Consider the following 19,805-nt stretch of genomic DNA (forward strand, 5'->3'; position numbering starts at 1 on the left):
CAGCACAGTGCGGGGCGGCAGGCAGGAAGTGCAGCGATGGGGAACGGGCTCCTGATGGTGGCTGAAGCGAAGCCACGGGCTCACAGCATGCTGCACAGCAAGTGTAAATCAAGCAAAACACAGGATGCTGCCTCTTTATCTTGCTTGGCAGAGGACTAGCAGCCCTGGGACCAGGTTGTCGGCTGGGTGAAGATGATCCAGACTCGGTTTTATTTGTGAGATTCCCTCCTCTCTTTGCAGCTGGCTCTGATGCCCGTTGTGTCCTCCATCAGCAGCCCAGCAGAGCACCAGTGCAGGCATCTTCCCCTCCTGAATCACAAACAGCTTGGATTAGCAAAATGAATCAGCAGGGCTGGTCAAGCTGTTGGGGTGGTGACCAGGGGAGGAGGGGCGATACTTGCCGTTTGTGGCAGCAGTGAAATCTGCATGGACTGTAAAGCTTTCCTGAAACCCCACACTCAGACCAGGCACCCTGGGTAGCTTGCAGGCAGGTGGTAAAGCCCTTCTGAAATCATCATGTCTGTGCTACATGATGTCCATGCTAAGATGATGAGAGGACTGGAGCACCTGTCGTACGAGGATAGGCTGAAAGAACCTGGCCTGTTTAGCCTGGAAAAGAGGAGACTGAGGGGAGACCTCATCAATGTGTATCTGAGGGGAGGGTGTTGAGAGGATGGGGCCGATCTCTTCTCAGTTGTGCCCAGCTACAGGATGAGAAGCAATGGGCACAAACTGAAGCACAGGATGTTTTGGCTCAACGTGAAGGGGTACTTCTTTACTGTGAGTGTGGCAGAACACTGGAGCAGGTTGCCCAGAGAGGTTGTGGAGTCTCCTTCTCTGGAGATATTCAAAACCCGCCAGGATGCCATCCTGTGCAATGTGCTCTAGGTGAACCTGCTCACCAGGGGGGTTGGACTGGATGATCTTCAGAAGTTCCTTCCAACCTCGGCCATCCTGTGATTCTGTGATTCTGTGTTGGACTTGTCCTTGAAGCTCTAGGAATATAAAATATCTTTAGTGCCATGCAAGTAGGAAGCTCTGTTCTCTCTCAGTGCACTCCTACAGCATCACCTGCTGGGAACCCCACAAAAACCTGTGCTAACATACCCCCAAAAAAGCCCCCAAACCCGGCGGGGCAGGCAGGGCTTCATCCCTCCTCCCACTCAGCCTGGGGTGAGACTCCTCCTGTGCCAGCAGGCTCCGAGGAGCACCTCCACACCGAGAAAAGGAACAAGCTCCCCGCCACCCGGCGCTGCGCACCTGCACCGCCCGCCTCGCCCCCTCAGCGGGCAGGGCCGGGCCGCGGCCGCCGCCTCTCTCCCGCCCCCTCAGCCCCCAGCCCCGGCGGCCATAAGAGGCGGCGGCGGCGAGCCCGGGCCGGCAGTGGCGGGGCGGCCGCCATGAAGTCGCCTCAGGCGCAGCGTCCGGCGAGCCACGGTGCGTGGCGGGGGGCCGCCAGGTCTACCCTCGCAGTGCGGGGGGGCTCGGCGGCTCCTTCAACCGCTTCTTTCTTTCTCCCTCCTTCCCTTCAGGCTCCGGCCGTCGCCCCGCGGAGCTGCCGGAGGAGCCGGGCGGCTTGGCGGAGGCGCTGGGTGAGTTCGAGGCGGTGCTGGAGGACTTCGCCTGCCCCGCCGGCCGGCGCCGCTTCCATTACGGCGAGCACCTGGAGCGCATGAAGCGGAGGAGCAGTGCCAGCACCAGCGACCTAAGCGACTCGGAGAGTGAGTGGCGGGGACGGGGAGCCGCCGAGGTGGGCTGCCTGACCCTGCCCGGGCACTGCCACTTTTGGGGGGCCCGGGGGTTTATCTCTTGTGGCTTATTTTAGGGGAGAAGCGCAGGGTGTTGGTGAGCCCCGGGTTGGCTCCCCCAGTGTTGCAGGGAGTGGTTTGTTGTGTGTCAGGAGCAAGGTAAAGGAAAAATACTGGCTCTAGAGGCAATAAGGCTGGAAAACTTGGTGTGAAGGGAGGTCAAGCTGCCAGCTGGTAAAACATTGAGGTATTTTATAGACTTACAAGAAAAAAAAAGGCGTCCCTAAATAAAACAGGAATCAGTGGGGCTGTTCAGTCTGAATATCAGTGGGATGAGCAGCAACTGAAGTACACTTTCCAGAAGAGACTGAAACTAACCAAGGCTCCTGGCTTGGCGAGCAGAGCTGTTCTCACTCTTCTGGAGGTGATGATAATCTCAGGCAACTTGCATCTGAGCATACTTGGCATGCACAAATGGTGTGCAGAGAGCTTGGGACAGAAAAGGTGGGAAGAGGATATCAACCGGTATCCTGCTTTGAGCAAAAAAATCTACAGTAGGAACTAAGTTTTTTTCCTAGCAAACTAGAAAAGTCTTACCCCTCTTAAATTCACTAGTCAGGGAGAGAATATCTTCCCTGTTCTCCTTGGCAGTGAGAGAATCAAGCGCTGCTTTGTCAGAGGTAAGTTCTGTTTAAAAACAAGCTATACCCAGGTTTTTTTAGTTCCTAAACTAAATGTTTTCTTTGTGGTTATCTTCATCAAACTTCCTTTGTTTTTCAGTTACTTGCAATAAAATTGCTCCTTTCTGCTGTGCATCTTTTCAGTGTGCACAGTGGTTTTGGTGCACACTTTGCAGTGTGCACAGACTTCCTAGTGGTTAAACTGTGACAGCACAGCTTCTCAAACTTATCAGAGCTGTTTATTTCATCAAAGTGTAGGATTAATTTCATTTCAGTCACAGGCAGCTTTTTAACTGCCCTGAACTTGGATTCCTTGCCTAGCCATGTCTTTGGATTTTGTCTGTAGTCAGTGGGGATGTGTGGATCAGGATGTTAATCCATTGCTGCTTCATAGTGGAGTGGGTGAATAGTTCTTTGCAAGTAAGCCTCCCCCTCTCCTGCTGAAGGAGATTTAGGAACGTATGCCTGATCTAGGTTGAACACCATCCTTTTATGTGGCTGAGGGTGCATAAGCTGAGGCCTGCCTTCACTGAATCAAACTGGAGTATGGGAGCAGTTCTGTAAATCCGGGTCTGTTATTAACAGCAATGGTACAGCCCTAGTGTTACAACTTCTTGTGCAGTCTTTCAGTGTTGTAACTTGTTATCCTCTTGCATACCCTTATGGAAAATAAGAGGCAGTTCAATCAACAGTGATTATCCAGTAAAATATTCTACTGTTGGGAAAGTGAAGAAAGAAAACAAAACAGTATCAAGAACGTAAGCTTCACCCATGCAAGAAGGGTGCTTGTAGTTGCTTGGCATATCTGCTGTGGTTCTGTAAACTTGCATCTTGAACAGTGCTTAAAATTGCTGTTAGGATTGGAAGGAAGGGCATTTTAGGGAAGGTATTCTTCTGACAGGGCAGAAGACCTAGTGAGAGACCACATACTTAGGCAAATTGGCAGACTAGATCTTCGGGAAGGTCTGGAAAATAAATTTCTGTATCACAAAACTTAACTGATTTAGACTCAGTACGCTTATAGGATAGCCTGATAGACAAGGGTTGAGGACTTGGTACAGAGCCATCAGGGATCTTGAGCTAGAAACATGTCAAGCTTCCCAATGCCAGCCTGTGCTGGGGCTAGGGTTCCTCTTTACTGATGTGTGATGTGGAGGGTGGCTCTGGACAAACTGGAAGTCCCAGATTTCTAAGTGCTAGCATACACCAGGCCAGGAGGTGCACTAAGACTTGTTGGGATCCAGCTGCCTCAAGCATATGAGGATACGTTAGAGGAAACAGAAAACCAGCCAGCTTTCTTCTTTTCTCAGAAAAGGCCCAGTAAGACACTTTTTCCTGAAGTCATCGTTCCATGCAGACAGCTTGTTTCGGAGCTGTAGTAGGATTGTAGAGGGATTGCAGACTTATGAAGAGCTCCTTTTATAAAACAGGCTCCAGTGTCTGATGTAATCCAGCTACACTCCCTATGTCCATTTTAAGAATAGGTGTAGGGAGTTTTCTATTTAGCCAGGCTCTTCCTGTTCAAACTCATGTTTTTTTCTTTAGGGTCACCTTTCCTTTGGTCTCCCTACTTTAGGGCAAGTAGTGCTGAATAGCTGACCTCACTATTCCCGTGGTAACACTTGGGTTAAATTTCACTACAGGATCAAGGAGAAACTGGGCTAAAAGAGCAAGCTGTTGCAACACAAATCTGCAACAACACAGAAGAAATGCCAACAATATTCTCTGTAGATAGGCTGAGTTATGATCTTGTTCATGAAGGCTGTTTTGATCTTTGCAAAATTTTCTTATCTGACACTGAAAACTATTCCAGGCATACTTAGTAATGTATTTACAGAACAGTTCAGACTGGTGTATTTTAGTACTATACCTTGTTGGTAGAGTAATGTAATCATCTTAACTGATGTGAAGTGGCTGAATGTTAGGCATACATATCTTTCTGCCACTCCTGCAGTGATACCTTTGATTCTAGGGTGGGACTGTAAGGGGAGGCAATGTTTTAACTCTCTATTTCAGGGCATCTGAATCAATCTTAAATTTAACTTTCCTAGAAGCTAGTGACCGATATAAAACAGCATTATGACCATTTGATATAAGGGTAAGGAAAGCCTTTCCTGAGACCTACGCTGTGAGGATGAGTCTATTTGATTTAAACAGAAGTATTTACAAAAGGTCTTTATCACTACAGCTAAGCTCGCAGATATTATGTGGTTTTTGTGCTTTTTGTTAGAACCTTATGTTCTTCCTGAGGAAGCTGGCACCAAAACCACTAATTGAAATTCTTATATTACGTATTTCAGCATCTTAAGGGGAGAGGAAAAAAAAATTGAAGACTACTTTGGAAAACGGACATGATAGGACAAGATGTGGGAGAGCCAAGCACTGTTACTTGACTGAATGATCTTTGGATGAGGTCTGCCTTGGCTGTGGTTAAGTATTGTACATAACACAACGGACTCTAGATCTTACAGTAATAAGTGTTAGCATGTGCAGATGTTCATGATCTTAGTGCTTGGCCCACAAGTGCTACATTAACCACAACAGCTGATGGGGTCAGTGCTGGAAATCATGATGCAATTGGGGATTCAGTCCAACACTCATTCTTGAGTGAATACCATTTCTGTTTCAACTTGATGTATTCAGCTGAATCGAAGTGTAACAGCTTTGTGCTTTGGGTTATTGATTATGCTGAAACTTCTGAGCTAAGGAATACCTCTTGCTATTTACTGCTTATGTTGGTTGTGATAAAATAGGATTTGTGTTAGAGAGTGCTGTCTTGTCAAAAACGCACTATTGTAAATGCAGCAATGCTGTCAAACTTTACAGATAGAATTTGCCACTTGCGTGTTGGAATAAGCTTAGGACCCATGAGAATGGCATGAAGCTGCTTCCTGGGAGGGTCAGGTTGGGTGTTAGGAGAAGGTTTTTCACTGAGAGGATGGTCAGGCACTGGGACAGGCTCCCCAGGGCAGTGGTCACAGCACCAAGCTGCTGGAGTTCAAGAAGTGTTTGGACAATGCTCTCAGACACGTGGTCTGACTTTTATTTTTTGGGGGGTGGCCCTGTATATGGAGCCAGGGGTTGTACTCCCCAATCCTTTAGGGTCCCTTCGTGGTTCTGTGATTCAAGAACAGTGGAGGCATGCCTGTGTGAACTGCATGTCTACTCAATTTATTTTGCTTAACAAAACATGGCAATGCCAGGACACTCTTCAAGTTTAGGCTTAGGATAACGAACCAAAAGTGAGACTTGATGAGAGGCTGAGAAGGGAAGCACTCTAGGATTTCTTGTGCCAAAGCTATAATAACACCTAGAGGCTAAACCGTAATTTGGTGTTGTACTCTCTGAAATGTTTTGATTTTTAGCTACAGATGCATCTTCCTGAAACAGGTTCAGTTTCCAGTCTGCCTATTAAGAAGCATCACAAAATAAAATGCATCAATTTAGTTCTGGTGCTGATAAAGCCTGCAGTGCATCTTCATAGTCACTTGGAGGGGCATGCAAAGGCTTTCTGGCAAACACCTACTGTCTTTTAAACACAGCAGAAGACTGCGAGGGCATCTACAACTGTGTGGTGGAGCAATGACTCAGCTATCTAGAGCTGAAGCATCAGCCGCTGTTAATGCTGCAGCACTCATCCTCAAAAGCCAGTTTACATGTGTGATATCTGTGCCTTCTCTACATATTGTAATATAAAGACAGCAGAAATGACTAAAGAGATGAAATAGTTTCCAAATGACTAACTAGACTGAAGTGTCAGCCTAGAGATGACTTGACTTGGGTGGGGACAAGCTTGTCTTCCAGAACACCATGAGTGACAGTAGGAAAGTGGCTGCTACCTCGCCCAGTCTGGAAAAAAAAAATCAAACCAGCAAGCTTCATATAAAAGCTCTTTCTTTGCATGGTGTATAGTTAAACTATAAACTATATACCTTTAAGGTATCATGGATGTTAAAAACTTACATGCTCAAAATAACTAGATAAATACATGGGACTGGGGAGGTACATCCTCAAGGGACTATTTTATGATAAGAAGCTACTGGCAACTTAGAAAGTATGTTGATTTGTGCATTGTTAAGACCTGGTGGAGTTACTTTAAATTATCTGTTTGCACGTGCACCACTCTTAAACTCTTGTAGGCATCTGCTGTGAGAGACAGGATGCGGAGTAGATGAGCCTTTCGTCTTGGTGACAAGTCCCAGTCTTGCACAATCAAGAGGAGAACATTTTAAGGAGGTGGATTGCCTGTACAGATTTCTAATGGCCTGTCTCCAAGATGAATGTGATACAATATTTGCAAAGGAAAAAAAGAAGGACGACTTCATTTTATGAGAACTCTTTATTAATTCATCTGAAAAAATACTGTTTTATTAAATTACCAAGGCATTTAAGGGGAAGAAAACCCAGGGATTTCAGGTATGTAGGCTTCTTCAATTTAATGAGAAGTGTGCTTTTTGGTAAGATTTTCATTCCTACCTCTCCAGCATACTTATTGCTCTACTGCCTCACGAGTAGTAAGCATGATTGGCGAGTGGGATGGTAAGCTTTGTGTGTAATGAAGTTGTACTTGCACATCTAAATTTGTCTTCCTAGATTGCTTCCTTGTAACTTGTAAATATGTGGCTTGAAGTCTTTTAAATCATTAAGCCTAGACATGTAAATAGTAAGTGTGAGATTTTTGGGTCACCTTTGGAATGGATGGCTAGGCAAAAGACAGTAAATAATGCAGTGGAACGTGAGCATGATTATGATCAAAATAAACCCAGTCCTTGAGGGCTGCAGCATATTCACCACAGAGCTCATTTCGCAATGCATGTTCCTCACTCCAGCTAGTGGCATTAGAAATTCCAGACTTTATTTTTATTTTCTTAGCAATTAGCCTATGTTCTGCCTGGCAATGAATCATGCGCTCTGTTTGTCAAATGCTGAATATCATTACACAGTGAACTCATGATTTGTAAAGACTTAAGTGGAGTTGTAACGCTTCTCTGAAAACTTGAGGAGAGTTTTCTTAAACTTTCCTTAGCGAAAATTACAGCAAAAATCTTACTGACTTGGTGTTTCTTAAAACTGTCCTGAACTATGGAACTAGAAAGAACATAATACTAGGTCAGACAGCTGAACTTTTCCGTTGTCTGTTTTAAAATGAAAAGTTTGAGGTTTTCCTCCTTTGGTTAATTGCTGTCCAGAACCTTTCAATTGTTCACTTCATGTAAATATAGCATGTTCCCATGGTATTGCAGTGGGTTTTTTTTGTGGTTTATCTATATATTGGAACAGCAAAGGGCAATACTAACTACAGATTGCATTGCCAAAGTAAAATATACCCGTATTTATTTCAAACCCATAATTTTGCAGCTATTGGCTTAGTTGAACTTGTGTAAATCAACCCAGTAGCTTAGCTATCAGAATTTAAGGTCTCTTCATAAAGAGACAGTGTTATAGTACTGATTTTTTTCTTAAAAACTGCCCCTTTAGCTTTTTTATATGCACACAGGAATGAGAACCAAAATACAAAGGAAAAGAAGCAATGACTGCAAGAAACTCGCATCTCAGTGGGAGAGCAGGGGCTGGATGAGGAAGGACAGCAGTAAGAGATCCTTGGCATCAGCTTCCAGCTATTAGGTTGCAGGGGAGGTTGTATCTGCATGGCAGTGGAAATCTTCCAAAACCCGTTTTTTGAAGGCAAATGAGCAAGCCTTGGCTGTGGCAGCTGGTAGAGAGCAAGGACTGAAATGTCCTTTTCCCAGAGCTTTCTGCCCTGGAGCCACACTTGCCAGACCTGGTATTTTTGTGCAGTGGATACTGTAAGAACTCTTTAACAGGGCATTGCTTTCAGGTTTTTATTATAAATTTCGTAGTTGGGCTGTATTCCTCTAATCACCAAAATTTCTGCTGCTTGTTGGCAAGTGTAAGCTGAAGTCAGTACCTAAAATCTTTGTTTTTTGAGAGATATAGGGATTTTTTTTTTCTTGAAACAACAGTTAATATTACAACCCATCAAAAGGTAGCTCTGTCTTGGGAAAACCTTTCACCTCTTGTAATTTTTCCAGCACTGGAAGGAAAACACTTAGGTATTTAAAGCAGTGCTTCTGTCTTCTTTACAATGGGGTAAAGAGAAAATATTTCCCAGGCTTGTGGAAACAAGTGTGAAATAACATTTCCTGGTTTGATGTGTTGTTGTGAGGTGGTTGGTCAGTACTTACAAGTGTTTATAGAAGGGCTGTGGAGAAAGCTACAAAAAGAATCAAGGGTGACTGCTAATTCAGGTGTGTGAGCGGATGTGAATAAGACTTGTATCATAGAATCATCTAGGTTGGAAGAGACCTCCAAGATCACCCAGTCCAACCTCTGACCTAACACTAACAAGTCCTCCACTAAACCACATCACTAAGCTCTACATCTAAACGTTTCTTAAAGACCTCCAGGGATGGTGACTCAACCACTTCCCTGGGCAGCCCATTCCAATGCCTAACAACCCTTTCGGTAAAGAAGTTCTTCCTAATATCCAACCTAAACCTCCCATGGCGCAACTTTAAGTGGCTGATTAACCTTCTGTAAGGTGAGTTGCCTTCAAGTATTCACGAAATGAACACTTTTATTCCAGCTATATAGAAGAGCAACTGGAGCTTTGGATGGCGTGCATGAGGTTTGTAATACAGATTCCCAGCATCACTACATCTGGTGTCTGGATGCTAGCAGCACAGACTGCACATTAAAAGCATGCTCAGCTTTATAGCCAGTGTTCTCTGGATTATTTCTTATTAATTCACATAACTCTAAAACCTTTAAAATACTAAATTATTTGAAAGCTCATGCTTTTCCCAACTGTGCTACCTCAGACATATGTTTCAACTTCTGTCTGTTCTTTCAGTGTAGTGTGCTCTTGGCTGCTGCCCCGTTTATGTGAGGTGTTGAGTTATTTGGCTTTTTCATAGTGGTAGGGGTTTTGTCCTGATCAGTTAAAACTTTCCATTCTGAGTCCCTTGTTTGCTAGGGTTTGCATCTTGGCTACAAACATGTGGTTTTAGTTGAAAGCTGCTCCATGAGCTGAGTTCAGGAAGAAATTTGTCATACCTTTAACTATTACTTTAAGACCACTAATGTGCTGGGGTTCATGTTCATTGTATGGTGCTGGTCAGATAATGTTGCGGAGCAGTGTTGGCTCTCCTCTCCCCCTTAGATGTGTTGGGTTTTTGATCTTTTTAGGAGCTGCTTCTAAAAGATATTTCTTTAAATCCTTGTGTTTGAAACTTTCTCGTAGTTCTGCTTTGTATTCCCCAAATCTGTCTGAAATTTCTGAGTAGGTTGGTTTTGATCTGCTCAGGTTTAGAGAGGCCAACAAACACTTAAGAGTGAAGATATTTCACAATGAAAACCTAGTGTGAAGAAGCACCCGGCTTGTTCTGAACAAGAAATACCAGCCGACAGCTGATCTGGCCACGCAGAGTTCCCAGGCATCAATGTCACCTCACCACTCAGTTTGCACAGTGCATGTTGCACGTGTGTAGCATTTTCTGGAGCAGGAGCTGAGCTGATTGCAGAGAAACTGCGCAAGATCTGGTACTGCGATGGGTCAGTGTACATGAAAGAGGGAAATCTCCCAGGGTGAAGCTTCTCGCAGGCCTTGGCAAGGAGAGCTGTGGTCCTGCTGTGTCTTGCCAACTCAGCAGGGCTGCCTTCACTTAACCAGGGCAGTCATCTCCTGGCATAGCAAATGGGACAGATGTCCAAAAAACGTGACAATTTTCACTTGGATGGCCCTGATGGTGCAGTGTAACGGCCTCTTGGCCAGGCTTCTGAAGACAAGTGCTACAAGTGCTGCAGGTAGGCAAATCGCTGGCTTCAGTGGCAGTCATCGCCCTGTATAATGACATAAATTTATATGCTGGGAAATGTGTCAAATAGCGACCATTGCCACAGTTGCATCACAACAACTTTCTCTTTTTGTAGAGCTACAACTTTCAGATCAATTTTCAGCTCAAAACTGCAGGAACTACCAATTCTGGTCTCTAACACAATGGCAATTCCTCCTTCCAGTGAAAACATGACAAATACTTTGTGTGAGCTGCACACATCAAAAGAGGGAAGATAGCAATTGGTATTTGTGAAGCTTAAGGCCTGCCCTAAAATCCAGGAACATCAGAATAATACAGGAACCTTTCCCATTGCTTTCCATGGCATGTAAAGCTTCATTTAAAAGACCATCTAAAATAGGATTTCAGAACATCTTGTGTACAGGTTTACTGCTTCATGAACTCGAGAGTTGAGCAGGAAGGCGTTTGTTCTCAACTAGGCACTGTTTTTTGCTGTATGTCATTGCCACAGCAATGGCAAACTATGTAATTATGCTTTATGTAACAGTACTTCTGAGGGACTCTTCTTGTCCTAGAGCTCTTAACTTAAATCTTCAAATAATTTTTGGAAACTTCAAGTAACTGAAATCTTCCAGAACATTGCAAATCCTACAGGCCATACCGGGTTTAACTTGGTGGATGTGGGATAACTACAGTTCCTGTAATATTTCCCAGCTGATGCTGACTGCAGGGAAAGCTGACACTTTATTATGGGAGGTGAGATTGGGCCTAGGACTACGAGCTGTTTAACAGTAGGTGTGGGAACAAAAACTTTCAAACAATGCATAATTGATTTGTCTCTGTTTCTCAAGTCTATAAACTTGAGTTCTACAGACTCTGGAGCCTGTATCAGAAACATCCCATTTCTGCCTCTAATCCTATTGCAAAATTTAAGAAGGTGGTATTCTTAATATTCTTAACTTGCATTGTCACTTTTTAACAGGTGCAGACTCACTCTACAGGAACAGTCTCAGCCTCAGCGATGAAAAGCTTAACTCTCCAACTGCGTCTACTCCAAGTTTACCATCTCCATCAGTAACTCCATGTAAAGGTAAATGTAATTCTAATTGTTGACACTTTTGAATTCTCAACCTAGATAAGCTTCTTCATTTGGGCAAGGATTTGCACAAATGCATGGACTCTTGTTTTTGAATGACCACAAAACTAAGGATTATGGTTAAGCACACTCCGGGTGCAAGAATTATTGCTGCTTTTGATCATCACTGCATCCACACTTCTTCATGTGTTATCCAGCAACTTGTCTGGTTTTGAATGACCAAGCTAAAGAAAGATAGTTCTTTTGGTTGATCAGAATCTGTGGTACTATTCAAATACTCACTTCAGAATTAACTGAAGTCTGACTTAAGCAACTAAGTAGCCTAAATGTTCCAGCTGTGTAGAGGAATACTCACCCTGAATGGAGGGGTGCACTGTGTGACTTGAGAAGCTTTTCAAGTTGAAATGATTATTCAGATCCATGTAGACCTTGCACTGCAGATTCAACCCAAGCACTAATAATTCCTTCCTCCTTTGTAGCTGTAGAGTTTCAGGGCAGTTTGTCTTGCAGCTGATCAAACTCACCAGAAGGTTTTTCATACAGGTAACTTAGATTAAGCCTGGACTAGAAATACCAATAAATGCAACAAACATGCATGCGCTAAATGGTGCTGTTTTAACTGGTGTTCTCATGCATGCTCAAGAGTTTTTCACTTTCATGTGTTTTACATGTTGACCAGTCACAAATAAAATGTTCTCTTACTGATTACCGTGATACCAGGGAAAAATGAGTCATAGTTAATAAGAAGCAGGGGGTTAAATGTCTCAGTTAAACTGGTACTATTAAGTTAATGCTTGGCCAAGAGTTGCACTAAACGTAAAGATCTTCCTGATGAGAAGATACAAATAGGTAGAACCAGCTTGGAATAGACCACAGAAGTGAGATACGGAAGCCACTTGACATAAGAAGTAGATTGGATGGAGCCAGTGGCATTCTCAGGAGTGGAAACTTTAAGTGCCTGTTTGAACTTAAATTTATAACATGTAGATCAAGATTAAAGGATCTAACACCTCAGCCACTGATACTGATGTGACTTAAGAGGTTTAGATTTGGGCAGGGCTGGGAGCTAGTTGGGTAGGATTCGGCTATGGCCATGAAGGCATTATCTGAGTATATACAGTAAGGAAGAATGGAAGAATCCTACAGCAGCGAGGACATGGCTGAGTTGACCTACAACTTTTTTTCCCACTTCAACTTCTCCTTTTAAAGTAAGCTAAAACTTTGTATCTATATATCTGGCAAAAGCAAAGCAAACCCCTGTTTAGCCATCTCCCCTGTTTTCTAAGAATGCATCTGGACTGCAGCAACCCTGTTGAACTTACCTGAAAATAATCCGGAGCAGGTTTAATACTGCTGAAAACTATTTGGGGAGTTGTGCAGTTCCACTGGCTTATTTTTGGTCGGACAAAAGTGTCATCTCTCTGAGTATCACCAACTGTCTCTTCATAATTTGCAGCAAAGCTTGGAGACACAAAGGAACTGGAAGAATTCATTGCGGATCTTGACAGGACACTAGCAAGTGAGTAGATTTCAAAGACTGCTTCTTGCTTGCTGCTGTTGCAGAGTGATGAAAACCAATGTATTGGGGGGTGGGGGGACAGACTAGAAATAGTTTTATATAATGTAGCTTTGTTTTAGTTTGCATCATTGTGGTTAAGAAGGTAAAATAGACTGAACTCTGGTCTCTGCCTAAATGTTCAAGGCATGCAGTTTAGCTCACGTGACAAAGGCTGCACTCCCATGTACCTCTGTCCCCATCTGAGGCAGCTGCAATTCATTTCTTCTTGTAAGATACTTCTTTAAATTCTTAAAACTGCTAAGATAGGAAAAACTGCTAAGATAGGAGTTTGTGCTTCTTAGTTAGAAGGCTAAGTGAATGGAGGAATATCTGTAGGTGAGGGATACTTCTCATATCGTACCTTGCTTTGTGGAAAAAGTTGATATCCATATTTATTGCCTTAGATTAAATGTTAAGCTCCTGTTTGATCTTACTTTTACCAGGAATGGAATTTAACAATCATTTCCTCTGTCACTGTCTAGAAGTTGTATTTTCCAGTTATTCTACTGGGTTCTCTGTTATGATTTGGGGTGGAGAACAAAACCCCCAACACCTTTCCCCTGCTATATTCTGCCTATTCTTCTACTTCCTGCCCTATTTGTCTGGGGCATGATAATGTTTTTTTTTGTGTGTGTGGAACCAGACTATAGAACTCCAAACAGCAACACTTCATAGGACTAGACTGAAACAGCAGTATGTTTAAAAAAAACAAACACAACAAACCTATGAACTGAGTTTCTTCTATTCATTAGGTAATTTTCCTTCCCTGTAATTCTTGAAGCCTTGGCCATCTGCCTTGGATTTAACTCAAGACAGCTGCCCTTCTGAGCTTCCTACTTCCCTGTTTTCTTACTTGTATCTTGAATAAGAGAAGTGAAACCAGGATTAAGATATTTCTGGTTTCCTGACTTCTGTCCTGGATGCATGCTTGAGCTAACTGTCCTTACCACTTAAACTTAATTGACTGATTGCTTTTCTGAAAAACTTGAGTTTGAAAACTTACATAGAACAAAGAAACCAGCAAGTACTTACTTTGTACCTCACACAGCTGTGGTGCAACAAGTCTTAAGGGGCTGCTTGTAGTATATTGGTTTCATTGTCCCCTTGCAAGGCACAGCCAAAGTGAGGGCAAGTTTTGCTACCTGCTATATTTTTTACCAGCTAATCAAACCTTTGGTTAACTTGGCAGAGTCTCATTTATAGTGACACTTGTTTTAATGATACACTATCATATGCTGAAGTTCTGGGAAAAGTCTGATTTCCATCTGCTATTTAATGTCACATTTTTGAGTAGTTATTCTATTTAGATGCTCGAGGTTGCACAGGCCTTTGTGCAGATGCCTTTAGAAGAATAATAAAATTGTCTTAAATGGCTGTATGTTAACCTTTTAGCTCATGTTTTAAAAAAAAAAAAAAGGCATAGTTGCTGCCTGTTGGGCAGTTAGCAATCTTATTAAATACAGAATTTACAGCTCTTGTTTTGTATTTCCAGGTATGTGAAATGAATCTCTGGCATTGTTTGCCTATGAATGTGATCTGAAGGATAAATGACATCAGTCACTGAAAACTGCTGCCCTTGTCTGATAAATTTCTTACCCAAGATACTCATTGTCTGAACATAACCTCTGTAAACCCGTACAAGTATTTAACTGGCAAACGGTGTTGTTACTTTGAAGCAGGTGGAATCGTATAACTTAAATGTTACAGCTATATTTTGCTTTAAAATATAGCTTAAATTTTAATTTAAAGTTGCTTTTATGAAAATATATTTGTAATTTTATATAGTTGAGAACTTTTAATGCTTTTTTCCATTTATAATATATTTTTGTAAACAAATAAACCCTAAACTGGAATCCAGATGTCTGAAACTTTCCTGTGAACTATGAAATGGGAGCACAAATTAAGCGCTTACTGAAAACAACATCAAGCTTGAAAATATCTGAGGCTGTATTTCCTGTTAGGCAAAATGTATTTAAGTGGCCTTCATAGGGGACTTTGTGGTGTTCTCTTCAAATTGCTTGAGTGAGAGTATCTTGTACTATGTAAAATTAATAGTCTGGAAAACAAAATCAGTCAAATGTATATTAAAGTAAATCTGAAATAACACTGACTTAGTACAGATTGGAACAATAGCACCTATTTGAAATGCCGTCTGAAAGCTATCTTTAAAATCACACATTTCATAGTAGGTACTAATGGGGAGGTTAGGTATTTAAGCCCAAAAGCTTATGGAGATGCTGTAGCATCGAGAAAATACTTAAATCTCTGGATATCTTTGAAACCAGACCCTTGGGTCCAAAACAGTCTTCATCCCTTTCAAAGGACTGTCTGGCCATCAATGTGCTGGAGCCATCAATGTGCTGGAGGAGTGGAAGGTAAAGCTGTGTTTTTTTTTTTTTGTGAGGAACCTGATTCTTTCCATAGGTATTAAGTGCCGGAGATGTCATTGTGAGCTCTCCCCCAGCTGCTCCAGGCATTATGTGCAGCTCTGCTGTCTAAGCCGCTCATGCGATTGCCCTCTAATCCATTCAGGCAAAGTGAGCTGGACTTGTTTGAGCTGCAGGTCTTATTTTGACCGAAGCAGGTTAGCGAGCGGTCACAGAAGTGGTTCAAAGATTGCGCTTGTTGGAGCTGTGATCTTTAAGTGTGGCTGTGCCTGGAGAAGGATGTGTCTGCACCAGAGGCACTGTGACCAGCCCATTGCTCAGGAACCTGAGAAGATGGATTTGGACTTTTCTTCTGCAGCATGGAGAAAGCATAATCTACTGTATACTTGAAAGCTGGAGCATCATGAGCAGATTCATCTCTGCTTTGTTTTCAAAAACAAATAATCAAACTTGGATTATGTTAAATGCTGTATGTGTTTTCCAGTTTTCACTGATAAATAAGCAAATGAAATTCTGAACTGGGTGCAAATCAGTCTGAAACAAGCTTAAGGTGGTTGTTTGTGCTTTTCCTTCTGTCAGACAGCAGGGCCATGTAAGATGATGTAGTATCTTCCCGAAGAAGAGAAGCTTCCTTCGTGTTTCCTATAGCAGATTCAGGTGATAAATTCTCCCTTGGAATAAAAAGGGAGTGAAATTAGTTTCTGTTGAAGACTAGGAAGCGTCAAATGGCAGTTGAGAGTATAAATACAGAAAGCTGATGATCTATTTAAAAAAAAAAAAAGTTAAGCATCTTGTTCTAGAAGAACTGTAAAATGTGGGATGCTCTGAGATGGTGATAAGCTTCTGAATGCCCGAGACTTACTCAGAAGCTCCTGCATGGTAGGAAAACCACACTGAGCAGCTAGATAGGCTTGCACTGGCAAATGGAGAGCACTGTGGGCGTACAGTGCTACTGCACTATAAACACAGAGCAGCAAATTCTCCCTTTGGCTGCCTCTTTGAAACTGAGAGGGGAATCTGGCCCTTCTTGCTGATCCCAGATGTAAAGGGATGTTTTGCTGTGCAAAGCCAGGGAGGGGGATTCCATGGGCTGCTGTGGGGCTTCCAGAGACTTGGGGAGGGAGAGGCACTGTGCCCTCAAATGAGGGAATGCCTGGGAGAGGAGACAAGCTCATGCTTTTCAGAAATAATGTCAGTATAAGGCATGTTTTTTAAAGTTACTTGAGTAGCAGCGGAGGTTTCTCTTTCTCCATTTTTACATTGCTTGGTAGGGTGAGAGCTGGAGTGGTTGTGAATTGTGGATGTTACTGTTCTGGAGGCAGGATACCCAAAGTAAGCGTGTGTAGGTAAGCCCTGTGTTTCAGAGGATGCCAGCTCAAATGATTGTGGGGTGTGGGAGGGAGATGACAGCTGTTTTTCTTCATTCCTCAAATCAGATCGTTTGAGGTATTGGGGCACGAGTGTTCAGCTTTCCCTGTGCACATTCAGTTGTTGCTTGATGCAGCTGAATGCCTGGCCTGTAGTCAGTATTGGAAGTTGGATGTTTCACCTTTTATAAAGTGATATTACTGAGCTAGCATAGCACTTTGGAGCAGCACTAATTCATCCTTGTAGATGCAGACACTCAATTTTGAAGATGTTTCCTGTGTAAGCAAAGGTTTAAAGCAAGGTGTGTTCCTCATCTTGTGTAACGTGAAGCCATTTGGGGATGGAGTTGAGGATTAAGTCACCATCTGCTTGTTTTTCTAATCTTATTTATGCATACACAGGTAGAGACTCCTGCTTGCTTGTACGGCAGCTCTGGAGGTCATCAGCTACGAAATCTGGGAGCGTCTTCTGATAAGCTGTTGATTTGAGTTCCCTGCAGCTTATGATGTTCTGTTTTGAATGCTTTTGTGTCAAAAAGAAGGCAGTAATGTAGATTGGAGTAAACGTATGATTTAAGTTCATCATCTAATTACATACATCACTGAAAAATGCGTTGTTGAGAAGTTCTTGTGGTGCTGTATCCCTAGTGAGTATTGCTGGAGGCCATCCTGTCCACATGGGCCAGCCTGACTTTAATCCTTGTTTTGAAAATTCTTGAACTGTGATGCTCAGTTTGGACTCGGGAAAAGACTCTCTCAGCCCTGTCGTGCCAACACCACTCTTCTGAAATTGAACTGAGGGGTGGGCACCCTGCCAGAGCTTAACATGTGTAAGGTGAGGTGCAACAACTATTTGCACGTATGCTGTTTACCTGCTGCAAATTCAAGGTTAAAAGGATTAGTTTAAACCCCCGTCACTGAGGCTTGAGCTAATGTGCCTTATCTTGAGTTTGCTATTGTGTCCTCTGTGCAGTCACCGAGGCTCAGCTGATACGCGGTAACTCATTAAGCTTGGTGCTCCTTTTCCTGAGCCCTTAATGGGGGGAGAGAAGAGCCAAAGGAGGGATTTTTTTTTTTTTCCCAATGGCCTTTAACCATTGATGCACCCACAGCCAGGTGAGTTCTTGTAAGGAAGGAGGACAGCTATGTTGGCGGTGACTAGAAGGAAAAGCAGGCTTTGCCTCACAGGGTTTGCTTGTAGGGGAAGGGCTCAACCTCTGCCGGTTCCTAGAGCCTGTTGTACCACTGCCTTCTCCTCACGTACTAAGCGGATCTCAGTGGTGGAGTACGCACTGGGTGTAGGACTGATTTTCAGCAGGGCTGCCTGATATGAAGGGTCAGAGGGAATGAGAAGCCATGTTCACGGATTCAGCTTTATTTAAGCCACTTTTCAGCAGCGGATGTTTGCAGCAAGAACACAAAACTTCTTTCTTCCTGCTGGGAAACATCCATGTCCGCAAACACAGGCTTTCTTAGCTCTCAGTAATTCCCGCTTTTAGACCATTGTCCAGCTGTCTCAGGCTCTGAAGTGAAAAAGCCACCTTGCGTGGGTCTCTGTAGATGGGCTCAGCCTCTGTCAGCTCACGGGCACCTGGCTTACTGTCCGGGAGTTGTTCATTCCTCACCGGAGCCTGTCTTGTGCGAGAAGGTGCGTGAATGTGCTAGGCATCACATCTGCCGGGCTGTTGGAGAGAAACTCCCAGTCTCACAGCTCGCCGAGTTTGGAAGCAAAATGAAAATCTTACAGCCAATGTGACAGCAACAACTCCTGAACCCAGTCCAGCTCTGCAAGCTAGCAGTGCAAACTCTATATCCTCAGTGGGGAAAACTCCTGTTTTCTGTGTTACTTTTACAGGCTTTCTACGTTACTGACTTCATTGCAGCTTGGCCACCAGTTCTGGCTGTCTAAATAATTTTGCATTAATGTAAGAGGATCCTGACTGCTATCGCTCACTGGTTTAGAGTTGTAAAACAGATCTTGTCAAGGCCTTTTTCTTACAGATTCTGAGTTATCAGTTAAATGCTTTGGGGATTAAAGCGGGCCACTTGGTACAAAGGGCTTCTAGTGCTTCAGTTGGGTTTGCTCTTACATTGATGTTTTGGGAACTAAAGTATTGATCGGTTTCTCTTAAACTGGTCAAACTCCTCTGTTTTTCAACAGCATGCAGAGCTTGCTGGCTCCTCGGTGCGGATTGGGGATGCTTGAAGTGGGTTGACATTAATTCATGATTAAGCTTAAAGTGAACGTTACCTTCTCCATAGCACGTGGCTGCAATACGGAGTGCCTTCCTCCAGTTCTGTTTATCATGAATTTCACATCATAATAAAGAACCTCACCCTTGTCTCAAAAAAAATAAAAAATAAAAAAATAAATCGGTCTTTTGGTGTGTGTGCAGCCTTGACATTTCTGAAAAATAAATTTTGCTGGTATGTAAAATCGGGTCAGGACTTAGGCACTTACTGATCAAAGTGTATCACCCCAAAAGTAGCACGATGGCTTGCTTCATGACCTGGGGCATCTGTCCCCTTGGCTGTGCTAGGCAGGAGAACACCTGCTCTTGCAGCGCCATGGGGCAGCCACGGTGGATAAGTCCTGGGGCTGTGGTGTGGGAGCAAAGTCCCCGTGAGATGCCGCAGGATAAACCCACAGGTGTGCGTACCCGGGATATGATTTGGCACATTCAGGCTCTGAATCTTCTGGGCTCTCCTGCAGCATCAAGCACCGATCTTGGCAATCCATGCTCATAGATGGATCATAGATGGCTCCTTAATGCTGTGTATATTTTAATAGCTGTATGCACTTGGAAAACTGATGTACGAGCAGTAACTTTGTTCGTCCATGATTTTATTACGTGAAACAGAATGCACGTTTTTTCTTAGGGGCTCAGCTCTCAATCTCTACATAGCCTCCCAGCTCATTTATTTTGCAGGCAGCTGGTACAACACACTGCTAATACAGGAATATTAGGCATTAGCAGCTACGCATCAGCTGTCTCAAAGCTCTTTGGCATGCTATATTAAATACCACTTCTAGCACAAAGCAAGCTTTCCCAGTATGCCTCAGCTCAAACCTAGAGGAAGACGGTGAGAGTTTGGCCCTGGTCCTGTCCAAAGGGAACCAGTGGTGTTGGGCTGAGTTAACACTGACGTCG

General features: G+C 43.5%; 1 protein-coding gene and 1 long non-coding RNA gene across 2 annotated transcripts; both read left to right on the forward strand.

The window, feature by feature from the left end:
• The first annotated feature begins 1,282 nt into the window (after positions 1 to 1,282).
• Positions 1,283 to 15,800, forward strand: RGCC (regulator of cell cycle). Its single transcript, XM_040541168.1, has 5 exons — positions 1,283 to 1,437; positions 1,533 to 1,721; positions 11,228 to 11,335; positions 12,798 to 12,860; positions 14,392 to 15,800. Exons 1-5 carry the CDS (start codon positions 1,401 to 1,403, stop codon positions 14,397 to 14,399), a joined length of 405 nt encoding a protein of 134 aa, XP_040397102.1. The 5' UTR covers positions 1,283 to 1,400; the 3' UTR covers positions 14,400 to 15,800.
• Positions 1,738 to 7,219, forward strand: LOC121061807. Its single transcript, XR_005815293.1, has 2 exons — positions 1,738 to 2,428; positions 4,729 to 7,219. It is a non-coding gene; the product is annotated as an uncharacterized LOC121061807 (long non-coding RNA).
• Positions 15,801 to 19,805: the final 4,005 nt, after the last annotated feature.

The sequence above is a fragment of the Cygnus olor genome, chromosome 1 (genome assembly GCF_009769625.2).
Source record: "Cygnus olor isolate bCygOlo1 chromosome 1, bCygOlo1.pri.v2, whole genome shotgun sequence".
Classification (NCBI taxonomy): Eukaryota; Metazoa; Chordata; class Aves; order Anseriformes; family Anatidae; genus Cygnus; species Cygnus olor.